Source organism: Triticum dicoccoides, chromosome 6B (genome assembly GCF_002162155.2).
Source record: "Triticum dicoccoides isolate Atlit2015 ecotype Zavitan chromosome 6B, WEW_v2.0, whole genome shotgun sequence".
In the NCBI taxonomy this organism is placed as follows: Eukaryota; Viridiplantae; Streptophyta; class Magnoliopsida; order Poales; family Poaceae; genus Triticum; species Triticum dicoccoides.
The window spans coordinates 265,585,869-265,597,288 of NC_041391.1; the positions used below are offsets into that span (position 1 = coordinate 265,585,869).

Here is an 11,420-nt window from a genome sequence, read left to right on the forward strand (position 1 = left end):
AATAGCCGCGCCACGCTTCGTGTCCCCTAATTATGGCAGATTTTAATGATGGTTTGCATGCCCTGTTTTTTTGGACTTGTTGAGGGTATTAATCAACAACAAATCTGGCATGCGAGGTGGAGCCGGACGAAGCGGAGTGGGGTGAGGTGAGGTGAGGGTGAGTCATGAGTGGAAGTGGGAGGTCAAACTAAACTAAGCAATGTAATACGGCAGATGGATCCTTACTCTTTTGTTAGGTATAGATAGTATAGGGAAGAAATAATTTCACTAAAACTATGCGAGGAGCATTGATCAGCTCATCCGACGGCCACGAATCCTTGAAGGCTGAATTGGTTCATCATCGGAAGCAGAAGCAGGGAACGAGCGATCCCCTCCCGGACACGACGCCCCTATCGCTCGCTGCTTCCGGTGCCGCGTGTCAGCGTGCGCAAAGCTCACCCTCATCGCCGCCGCCACCGCCGCCGCCGCTCAACCCATCCCGCCGGCCCCGCCCTGTTCCATGGCCGCCAAGTGGGCCCAGAAGACCGTCGTCATCCCTGCCCAGCGCCGCGGCTGCCACCTCATCACCCCCAAGGTTTATTCACCCTCAATCTCACCCGAGCCGCGCCTCGCCTCACCGCCTCGTTCGCACAATCCAGGGTTTCATCCTTTTGCTGATGGCGATTCTGCTGTTGTTATGTCGAGCGCTGCAGGTTTTGAGGGAGATTGAGGGCGATCTCTCCGGGTTCAAGTGCGGCTTGGCGCATCTGTTCCGTACGTACAGATACAACTAACTGAATCAACTTACGATCTGTTCCTTCTCGTTTAGAGAGAAGCTGTATTATGCTAGACGGTTTTCTATGTAGAAAGCGAGGTTTCTCTTAAAGAAGGAAATAAAAGTATATGTGATGGAAATTTGCTGAACTGGGCTTCAGTAGCTTGGTCAAATTTACTAGCCTTGAGGTTCTGTGCATGGTTGTGTGTTTTTTTGGCCTTAGAGAGGGGTTCTGGTATGTTGTACTGTACAAAGTGTGTGCGCACGGTATTTAGGGAAGGCAAGCTATGCGTGTTTGTCGAGAACTGTATCAAGGTTTCTTGTTTTGATCATATATGAGGAAATCAAGTATAGTGCTTGTGTGATGTCTTACAGTGATAGCATATTTGACAAGTTAGAGCTATTTCATGGCTTACATCATTTGCCATTGTTTCGTTTTGAATAACTTTATGGGAGTTCAATATCAATAAATAGCACCATAAGAAAATGGAGCATGATAACTAAACGAAAGGTGAGCACAGGAGCAAGACATCAGGAGTGAAACTTTACTGTAGACAGGTGAAACTATAAATATCGAATTGTCACCAATTAAGCATGTAGAGAGCGATGCAATATTTTTTTGTATGCATGTGGATAAACTGATAACCATGTAGAGCACACATACTCAGGTATTTTGGTACTAATGAAATTCCAACGCTCTGCAGTGCAGCACACAAGTGCTTCCCTGACCATCAATGAGAACTATGACTCTGATGTGCAGGCTGACACCGAAACATTCCTTAACAAAATTGTCCCAGAGGTCAGTGCTCTGATTTTTTTTCTTGTCTTATTCCGAAGTGTGATCACTTACGTGTTGCTTCACTGTGTTGATTATTGTCAGGGCCGATCTGCTCCTTGGAAGCATACTATGGAAGGTTAGCATTGTTATTTGTTTGGGTTTAGCTAAACCAGTAGAGTATGCTGCACTTTAAATTACAGTGGCATGGCAGTGATTTGATTATTGGAGACCGTACTATTCCCGTTATTGCATTCAGATGATCAGATCATAATACTTCAGTTTTAATTCCAGGACCGGATGACATGCCAGCACATATTAAATCATCAATGTTTGGCTGTGCTCTGACGTATGTGTTTGCTACCTTCCTTTTTCTCCCATTTCATTTCTCTTCTACTTTGTCTAAAATAATAATAAGCTGTATTCTTGCTCTAATTTCTTCAGAATTCCTATAACTGATGGACATCTCAACCTGGGCACTTGGCAGGTAAGAAAAAAAAATATACATGTTCCAGAATTTATCATCTCTTACTATCTGGCCGTTTCAGCCTTTGCTCATTAGTATATCATCATGGCTGTTTTGTTGTCCCCTTTCAATCCTTAATACTCTCTTTATTGTTGGATATACCACGAGCATGACTGGATTGCTTGCGTAGTTCCCAGATGATGAATGAAAAGTTATGAAATTACAAGCAGTATTGTATAGGAGGTTCATATTGACTATGCTTCGACTGGATTCAAAATTGTTTTCTAAGACCATACTTAGTACGGACAAGCACCTTTGGCGTACATTATATAGTATCTGATGTTCAAGCTCAGTCTCAGTAAGAACATCAATAGTAGTTGAAACCCTGGGAAACGAACTGAACAGAAGAATCCATACTTATTGTAGATTACACGATTTGTTTTGGGAGTGCAAAATCTCACCTGAACCTACTTTTTTTCAGGGCATATGGCTGTGCGAACATCGTGATCATGCCAGCGCCCGTAAAATCGTGGTCACCCTCAACGGGATCTAAACGGAGTATTAGAAACCTGGAGGAAGGAGGAATGCTGGGCAGCTTTAAGCACCAGCATGGAAAATCAGGACCTGAGAGCTTTGAACATGTCGTGTACGGATCGTCGGTCTGTATGTATGAATGAGTAGTGCAAAATTTCAATAAATTGGGAGCCAACATGAGTGTTCAAAATGTGGGACGCACCCGGTTGTTTGAATAGAACATAAGAGTTTTTTGTCCATGTAGTTGAAGAAATCTGTCTTTTTTTATATGAATGAAGAAAGAAACATGCCTTGCAAATGCGTGACATATCAGATTGCTTTTTCCTTTTCCCCTCGCAGACGGATCGAACTGAACAAAGTTGTTGAATTACTAGCCGACTTCCGGCGCTCTGCAACTGACGAAGGGACAACGGACTGCAGGTGCAACGATGAGGTGGCACCATCCATTTGCAAGGCCACCCTCACGAACGGAGAAGCGAGACAAAAATCGTGGCTCAAGAGTTCACCCCCAAATCCCGATTCCACTCCGAGAAGCCATGGCGGCGGCTGCTCTCTTCACGGGCTCCCCCGGAACCTTCCACTACCGGGGGCGCACCCGGCCTCTCCGTCGCGTCCGCGCCGGCATGCTCTCCCGCCTCGCACGCGCCCCGTCTCCGCGCTCGCGCTCCTCGATGCCACCGCGTGTCTTGAAGCGCATGGCCATGGGCGGAGTTACGAGGTGAGAGCCGTTAAGAACTGTTACCATCCCCCTCCCCCTCGCGTTTCAATTTCCATGGCATTTTAAGGCAGGGCAGGCGAAAGAGGGGGCGTTATCTGTTTGCCTCCCGAGCATGCCAAGAAAGAAACTCCCGAGCACGAGGGCTTAGCTAGATAGACGGGGCCTCTGAATCTAAATTAAGCAAGCACGAGCATGCCAAAGGCTGCCCGTCGTCCTAATTTTAGAGCCCTTTTTCTTCACCTTCGTCTCCGCTCCACAATCTCATATGGGGACATTTTGCGAGCCTTGGCTGGGTGGGGCTGGAGATAGATCGCCGCCTCCTCTAAATTTTATTTCCCGTCGTTTCATGTGAGGTGAGGCGCCACCCTCCTCTCTGTTTTTTTCCCCCTCAATCAATCAAAACGCCGTCCCGTTCCTTCAATCTTCTTCTTAGCTTGGGATTAGAATTTGAGGCCTGTAATTTTGCATGTCTGGTGAGAGGCTGATTGATCGGGTTTGCCCCCTCCCCCCTGCAACTGTTCAGCTACATTACATGATCTTTCCTTGTAGCAGATCCTTCCATCTTCTGTTTCACACTTCAATCACCCTTTTGCATGCTTTTTAATTCAATTCATGGAAAAAATCGAGAGGATCAACCCTTCTGCCTCTTCATCTTATTCTTGTAGTATTGTTTTCGAGTGCATAGATATATCTCTTGTGTTATTTTCCTTGTAAACAAATCCAAATGATTCTCGCGATTGCTTCTCCGGGGCTCAAGGGAGCGTTATGCTTTGCAGGGTGCTCCTCCTGGCTAAATGGGAGGTAGATATCCTCACATGCTTTTGATCCTCATACTCCTTCATGGAGCCAATGCCGCTATAGATGCTCCGGTACAGAAATGGCAGACTCTGGATGGTAAACATCTTTTATCCCTTTTCTTCTCTTGCTCGACTTTCAATTTCCCCCCCACTCGATCGAGCATTTTGATCTGCCACCACACGGGCCATGTTGCCAAAGTGCTAATCATCCTATCATTCTCCTACAGGTCGTCCTCCTCTAGTCATCGCTCGTGGAGGCTTCTCTGGCTTATTTCCCGAATCAAGCAGGTTTGCGTATGAGTTTGCGATGACAGCTAGCTTGCCTGGAGTCGTTCTGGAGTGTGATCTGCAATTGTCCAGTGACGGTGTGGGCTTCTGCAGAAGTGGCTTAACGCTTGATAAGTCAACACTAATTGCTGAAGTGTACCCTAAGAAGGACAAAACATACAAGCTGGGTTTAGAAGATATTCATGGGTGGTTTGCTGTGGATTTCACCTCAGACGAGCTCATAAATAATGTCACAGGTATGCATGCAAAACTCCTGAACCGTTTGAACTGCAAAGTAAAATATTCTATATTTTATCTGTGCTTCACGACGATTTGCAATGGTAAAGCATCAAAACTGTTAAACACTCGTCATTTTCTTCCATATTTGGAACACGTGAGGTTGGAATTGTATCCTTGCCTCGTTGGAGCTGGTTTGCCATTTGAGCTCTTTTAAGATGAGACACGCCGACTTACCTCTTAGGACCTGTAAGAGTAGTATTTAATCCAAGCGGTCCATTGATCAAAGGCAGCTTTGGCTATTTGAGCATTCCACTACCTTATAGCAAGTTCTTGTTCATGTTAAAACGGAAAGTTGTTTATGGACCTAATTATCCCTTCTCAATCAACGATCTTTCATATATGCTAGTAAAGAACTAAAGAGACCAACATTTTTATTTATATTACATGAATGTATTGCAAGAACTATACAACATCCAAAATGTATGCAAAAGGGTCATTTTGTTTAATGTGTTTTGATGCTGTTTCTAATTTCCTAGGCCATACATCTAGACTAGGATTAATACTCGTAGCATTATCTTAGCACATGTGGCATCCAAAAAGAATATCGCTGATGTTATCTTTACATAACGTGTACCCCCTCCATTCCCATGAGTAGGGCATAAATTTTTTCTCCAATTTTTCCCTTGAACAAGGCGCAGGGTGCAGCGTACACCCATTTCTCCCCAAACTACCCCTACTCTCTCGGTCTTATCTCCCTCAGTTCCAGCGATGTGCTGATCCTCCGCTCCATCTCTCCCCAATGGATAAGCGGTCCCTGCAGTGCTTTTGATCTGCGCATCGTGTGGGACGTGGGGGGACTTGCGAAGCGCTGTGTGGGTGTGGGTCTGTGGTACGAGAAGCAAGGTACAACAAGTGAGGATGTCATTAACTAATGCTAGGAGAGATTTTTTTTTTCTCAGGAGTAGCATGGGTCAGTTTCGTCGCTCGAGGACTCTCCTTGGGGTTAGCGAACGAAAAATTATGCCGTATTTATAGGAACGGAGGGATTAGCAGCTAACACAATATATCAACAATGCAAGGACGGTCAAATGATGTGTGTTAATTAAATCCATCTGTTTCCTTTCATGCTTCGTGCGGTGTATATATACTACCTACTTGAGTTATTGATGTACACACATATTGTTATTATTTTTTTGGAAAGTTTCCGAGTATTAATGAATGTGTTACTAATGGCACACGGACTATTTACATAGTCCGAAGAAAACCTAACACATTTTTTTTACACCTGAGCTAGCTAATCGTGAATCCAAAACTAGAATAGAACCCATTGATTGGCCTTGTTTATTTCCTTATTTATCACCACACCTTAGTGAAGTCCGTATTAACCCTATGGGACCATTAATAGACTCTTATCTACTACTCCCTCCGTTTTTATATACTTCGCATATTAGTTTTGGTCAAAGTCAAGCTTTATAAACTTTGACAAAATTTATAGACAAAAATATTAACATGTACAATTACAAATCAATACCATTAGATTCATTATTGAATGTACTTTCGCATCATATAAAATTGTTATCATAAATATTTATATTTTTTCCTATAAACTTGGTCAAACTTTATGAAGTTTGACTTCAGTCAACTCTAATATGCAGAGTAAATAAAAACGGAGGAAGTATAATGCTAGTCATAGTGGAGCACAAACACCTCTCACCTCATTAACTACTTGCCACATAAACAAACTTGCCTTGAGGTGCGTTATGTTCCTAGCTAAGTTACTCCCACTATGGCCAGCCTAAGGTAATAATAATATTAGCATCCCCACTGCCCCCACTAGTTCACACAGAACTAACGGCTCATATCAGTTTGGGTGTACCTTGAAATTCCTCTTTTCATTTAGCTTCTGAAACTTTTGTTGTTGCGGAATATTGACGTGTCCTGTTGCTTGATCGTTCCTTAGTGATCCAAACTATTTTTTCTCGCCCAAGCACATTCGATGCCATGATGGGAATGTATACGCTTGATGATATGGCTGGACTCCACCCGCAACAAATTTGGGTTAATGTGGAGGTAAATGGGATTTCACTAATATTCAGAAGTTCACCAAGGCTCCCATATTACTGCACTATGTTTTCTATCCAATAAAGTTCATGTTTCCTTTTGCAGTTCGATGGTTTTTATAGGGATCACAATTTAGATATCGAAGATTACATATTAAAATTACCAAAAGATTATCCTATTGCCTACATATCCTCGCCAGATATTTCATTCTTGAAAAGTATTGGTGGAAAGCTTAAGGGCAGGGCTAAGCTAATTTTGCGGTGTCTCGCTGAGAATGTTACCGAGACAAGCGTCAAGAAATCATACGGAGAAATATTGAAAGATCTGAAATCTGTCAAGGCTTTTGCATCAGGAATTATGGTCCCCAGGAATTATGTTTGGCCAGTGAATAACAATCTGTACTTGCTCCCACCTACCAGTTTGGTCAAAGATGCACATGCCCTAGGGCTGGAAGTGCATGTAGGATCGTTTGCCAATGATATCCTTACGAGTTACAACTACAGCTATGATCCTGCCGCGGAATACTTGCAGTTCATAAACAACCCAGACTTCACTGTAGATGGTTTGATGACTGACTTCCCGCCCACTGCATCAGGAGCTGTCGGTAAGCACTGAGAACTATTCCATGTTGAAAAAGCCAAGTGCATATTTGGTTGATGCCTAGCATTGCCACAACTAACCATAGGGGTTGTCACGACAGGTTAATTATCACATTACGCATGATAGGAACATACTGATTACGCATAATTTCTCATCTTTTATTTGTTCCTTGATAACATCTTGAGGATCTTTGCAGCGTGCTTGGCACATAATGAAGCAAATGCTCTTGCTTCAAGTAAGCTGTTTTTTCTTTTCTTTATACGTCGCAGTATGCACTTTCTTAACTCATCATCATCCTACGATTGACTAATTTCTCTATTCAATTAGATGGAGAGAGGCCAATCATTATAACGCACAATGGCGCAAGTGGCGTGTACGCAGGCTGCACGGACCTTGCCTACCAACAAGCAGTGAAAGATGGTGCCGACATAATAGATTGCTCGGTTCGGATGTCAAAAGACGGTGTGGCCTTTTGCCTGGGCTCTGCAGATCTCATTGCCAGCACGACGGCAGCAACCACTTTCATGACAAAAGTTGTTACTATCAGTGAAATACAGAATAAATCAGGCATTTTCTCGTTTGATCTTTCATGGAGCGAGATCCAAACCTTGAAACGTAAAGAACAGAACAATTACATTATTTCTTCATGTATTCTTTCTTTGTCATGCACTAACATCTTGTTTTTTTGTTCATCTGATCAGCCGAGCTTACTGGTCCATTTGCTCAGGCAGGCCTGAAAAGAAATCCTGCAGCGAAGAATGCTGGCAAATTCTTTACTTTGCCCGAATTCCTTGACTTTGCCAAAACTAGCAATGTCTCTGGTATACTGATCGAGATAGAGGTAGCAGATCCTTTTCACTGAAGTTACACTATTTGCTCATGTTATCCCCGTAAATCTGTTGAACTGAACATTCTTGGCTGAGAGCAGGATGCTCCATACCTTGCAACCAGAGGTCTTGGCCTGGTAGATGCAGTCTCCGGTGCACTGGTCAATGCCAGCTACGACAAGGAGAGCAAGCAGCAAGTGTTCATCGAATCAGACGACTCCTCCGTACTTTCAGCGTTCAAGAAGTTCCCAGCGTTTAAGCGGGTTCTCACTGTTGGCACCATAATAAGTGATGCTTCCAAGCCTTCCGTGGACGAGATCAAGGAGTTTGCGGATGCAGTGATGGTGACCCGCGGTTCGCTCGTGAAGGTCAATGGCTTCTTCCTGACAGGGTTCACTAATTTGGTGGAGAATCTGCACGCTGCAAACTTGTCGGTGCACGTCGGTCCGCTCAAGAATGAGTTCACCAACTTTGGGTTCGACTACTTTGCTGATCCGATGGTTGAGATCGCTACATACTCTGCTGCATTGGTCGTCGATGCGATTGTGACCGAGTTCCCTGCCACTGCAACTACATACTTCAGTAAGTACCTGTTTGACGCTATGCACATCGAACAGTTTCAGATTGCAGCTACACGAAAGAGCTTCTCAGCTCAAGCAATCCCAGCACCAACTTTTGTGAAACCGCATCGGAGCATTACTTCCACTAGTTGCCAGAGTAACAGTCCTTGTTTCTTTGTCTGAATGAATTGCAGGGAGCCCATGCAGTGATCCGACGAAGAACCTGACCTACACAATCATGGCTGCAGCACCCGGTGCTCTGGTGAGCATGGTCCCCCCAGGCGCGCTTCCCCCGGCGCTCCCGCCAGCACCCTTGCTGGAGCCTGCCGATGTTCTCGACCCGCCGCTGCCACCTGTGTCGGTGAGCAGCCCTCCGGAGGCGGCACCGAAAGTAGCTGACAGCAGCTCCTCTCCACCCAGCTCCAGTGCCGGCAGTTGCTTCCTGGTAGCAGCTGGCATTGCTGCCTTCTTGTACTCGGGCTGCCATTGATCATATCTTGCTGACTGGCATTGTACTACCACATGATTATCCTCTATGTTTCCTCCTCCTCACACCCTGAATTGTTCTGTAACATATTGCTGTTTAAAGTAGATACTTCCTGACCAGCCTGCACATAATTACACACCTTCAGAAAGTTTCATCCCATGCATGTTTGAATCTGAACTCTCAAATGTTTAGGGAACTGCACTCCTACTCCCTCTCTTCGAGGGAAGGCACTGGAATTTACCATCTTCTGAAGTAAAAACAGCAAACAAAACAGTACAGTTCAAATTAAATAAACTAAATAATCAATTTAGTTTTTTTTGAACGAATCTATCTCATCATATCTTTCCCTACTAATAAAGCACGGAGTGCTTCTGGTCGTCCGTCGTCGCTGGCGTTTTGCGAAAAAGCCCCTCGGTTTCCGCAAAATCAACCCGCAGTACATATTAAGTGGATCTGGCAAACTATTCGTGGATCTCGCGACGGACGAATCGAGACGGAGAGGCCATGGTGGACGGGAACGGAGGTGGAGCCGCGGGACAAAGGAGGCTCAGGGTTGACCTCAAAAGAGAGGCCGGAGGGGAGCAACACTGGCCCCGCTGGGCCAGTAGCGCTCGTGGTGGTGTGGTGGGGTGGCATTGTGTCACTCGTCGACCGGTGGCTTGGAGTTGGAGGTGTCGGACCGAGGCGACGGTGACGCGCGAGGCAAGGGAGCGATGGCTATGGCGCCTACATGGCAAGCAGCAGGGGGCGAAGGGGGAGCGCTAGGTGGCGCAAGGCACAACAAAAGATGAGGAAGCGGCGGACGGCAGCGACTTGTGCTCGCCGGCAACGGGCCCAACCAAGTCCCCGCGCGTGCTGGCCGGCCGCCAGATCCGGCGAGCGATGGGGGCTGCTGCGAGCAACGGAGCCACCAGCCACCCATCGGGAGGAGGGGCTCCACCAACACGGCACGGGGACGCCGCCCCGGCTCGGCTCCCTATGTGCCGAAGAGAAGACCGCCGCCGCCCCGGCCGATGCTCTGCCAGAACCTCCCGCGCGGAGGGAAAGGACGGGGTGATCCTGCCGCTGCTCTCGAGCTTGGTGGGGGAGGGGGAGGAGGGGGCGGGGCGAAATCCCGGCGACGGTGTGTGGGCTCAAGCGGCAACGACGGTACATCCAGTGAGAGCTCGGTGTCTGGATGGGGGCGAGGTCGGGATGTTTCATCGAGAGCCTCGCAGAAGAGAAAAGAAAACAGAGGAGATAAGGCTGCGAGCGAGCGAGCGAAAAAAGAAAAGGCTGCGAGCGAGCGACCGAAAGAAAAGGCTGGAAGCGAGCGCCAGCGAGGCGGCTGGTTTCTTCTAGCCAGCCAACGTGTTAGCTGGCTAACGTGGCACAGCATACATCGACTGTTTTTAAATAAAGTGCATTCTGGATCCTTGCGTGGATGTTTTTATAGTCTTTTTTTTAAGGTTAGAGCATACGTGAATGGATAAGAATTAGGCAATGTTGTACACTTGAACTAATATATATACACACAGGTTAGAGCATACACAGTGAAACCATATATGCTTGCACGGCCAATAAAAATAAATACAAAATAAATTGTTTTGATGCATTGTTAATCTCGGTTCATACGAGTGCATAACAAATGGTCAGCGCAAAACACAGGAGGGGCTCTTTTGCAAAGCAAATTGGGTTTCTTTCGTCCGTTATGGCATTTTTCAGAAAAGTCTCTCTATTTCAAAGAATTCAACCCGCCGCCCGGATTTAAGTCACACCCGAACCGTTATTTTACATTTTTCGAAAAACCTCCTAATGTTTTAGGTTCATCCGCGGATCATATTTAAGACAAACAAATGCTTTTTAAAATCATCCATATCTTTTAACCGTAACTCTGATTTGAACATGTTATATATGAAATTTGGTTAGAAAAATATGTAGAATATAAATATGAGATTATTTTTACCTGTTAAGTATTTTTAAATATTATTTTCGAATATATTTGAGTGAAACCAAATGATTTTCTAAATTATCTGTATCTTTTAAACCGTAACTTCAATTTTAACATATTATATATGAAATTTTACTAAAAAAATGTGTGGAATCTAAATATGATGTTAATTTTACCTGTTAAATATTCTTAAAATATTGTTATGAAAACAAACTTATAATTTATAGCGCAAGATCCTTTTTTTCATACCGGCGGTGATCCAGATTGCAAATAAACACCTCACTGTAACCATATAGGGAAAAGATAACATTGATAACAACACATGCATACCTTTAAAAAATGTCGCAGGGGAAAACAACAGATTTCTCATCGCGAGAGTGAGAGAAAGCGAGCGAGCGAGAGAG

The 11,420-nt window shown here is 45.1% G+C and overlaps 2 protein-coding genes across 4 annotated transcripts; both read left to right on the plus strand.

Moving 5' to 3' along the window:
- Positions 1-334: 334 nt before the first annotated feature.
- LOC119323504 (UPF0047 protein YjbQ-like) lies at positions 335-2,827 on the plus strand. The gene is made up of 7 exons (XM_037597179.1): positions 335-574; positions 693-753; positions 1,459-1,553; positions 1,635-1,668; positions 1,824-1,878; positions 1,974-2,016; positions 2,477-2,827. The coding sequence occupies exons 1-7, from the start codon at positions 500-502 to the stop codon at positions 2,546-2,548; spliced, it is 435 nt and encodes a 144-aa protein (XP_037453076.1). The 5' UTR covers positions 335-499; the 3' UTR covers positions 2,549-2,827.
- A 137-nt stretch (positions 2,828-2,964) lies between these two features.
- Positions 2,965-9,245, plus strand: LOC119323500 (glycerophosphodiester phosphodiesterase GDPDL7-like). Of its 3 annotated transcripts, none has more exons than XM_037597176.1 (10): positions 2,965-3,247; positions 4,024-4,141; positions 4,272-4,568; positions 6,512-6,621; positions 6,718-7,216; positions 7,409-7,447; positions 7,540-7,827; positions 7,914-8,053; positions 8,141-8,621; positions 8,794-9,245. In XM_037597176.1, exons 2-10 carry the CDS (start codon positions 4,042-4,044, stop codon positions 9,087-9,089), a joined length of 2,250 nt encoding a protein of 749 aa, XP_037453073.1. In that variant the 5' UTR covers positions 2,965-3,247; positions 4,024-4,041; the 3' UTR covers positions 9,090-9,245. The 3 variants fall into 3 exon arrangements, with proteins under 3 accessions (XP_037453073.1, XP_037453072.1, XP_037453074.1); XM_037597175.1 differs by lacking the exon at positions 2,965-3,247 and adding an exon at positions 3,473-3,600; XM_037597177.1 differs by lacking the exon at positions 2,965-3,247 and adding an exon at positions 3,628-3,740.
- The last annotated feature ends 2,175 nt before the right edge of the window (positions 9,246-11,420 follow it).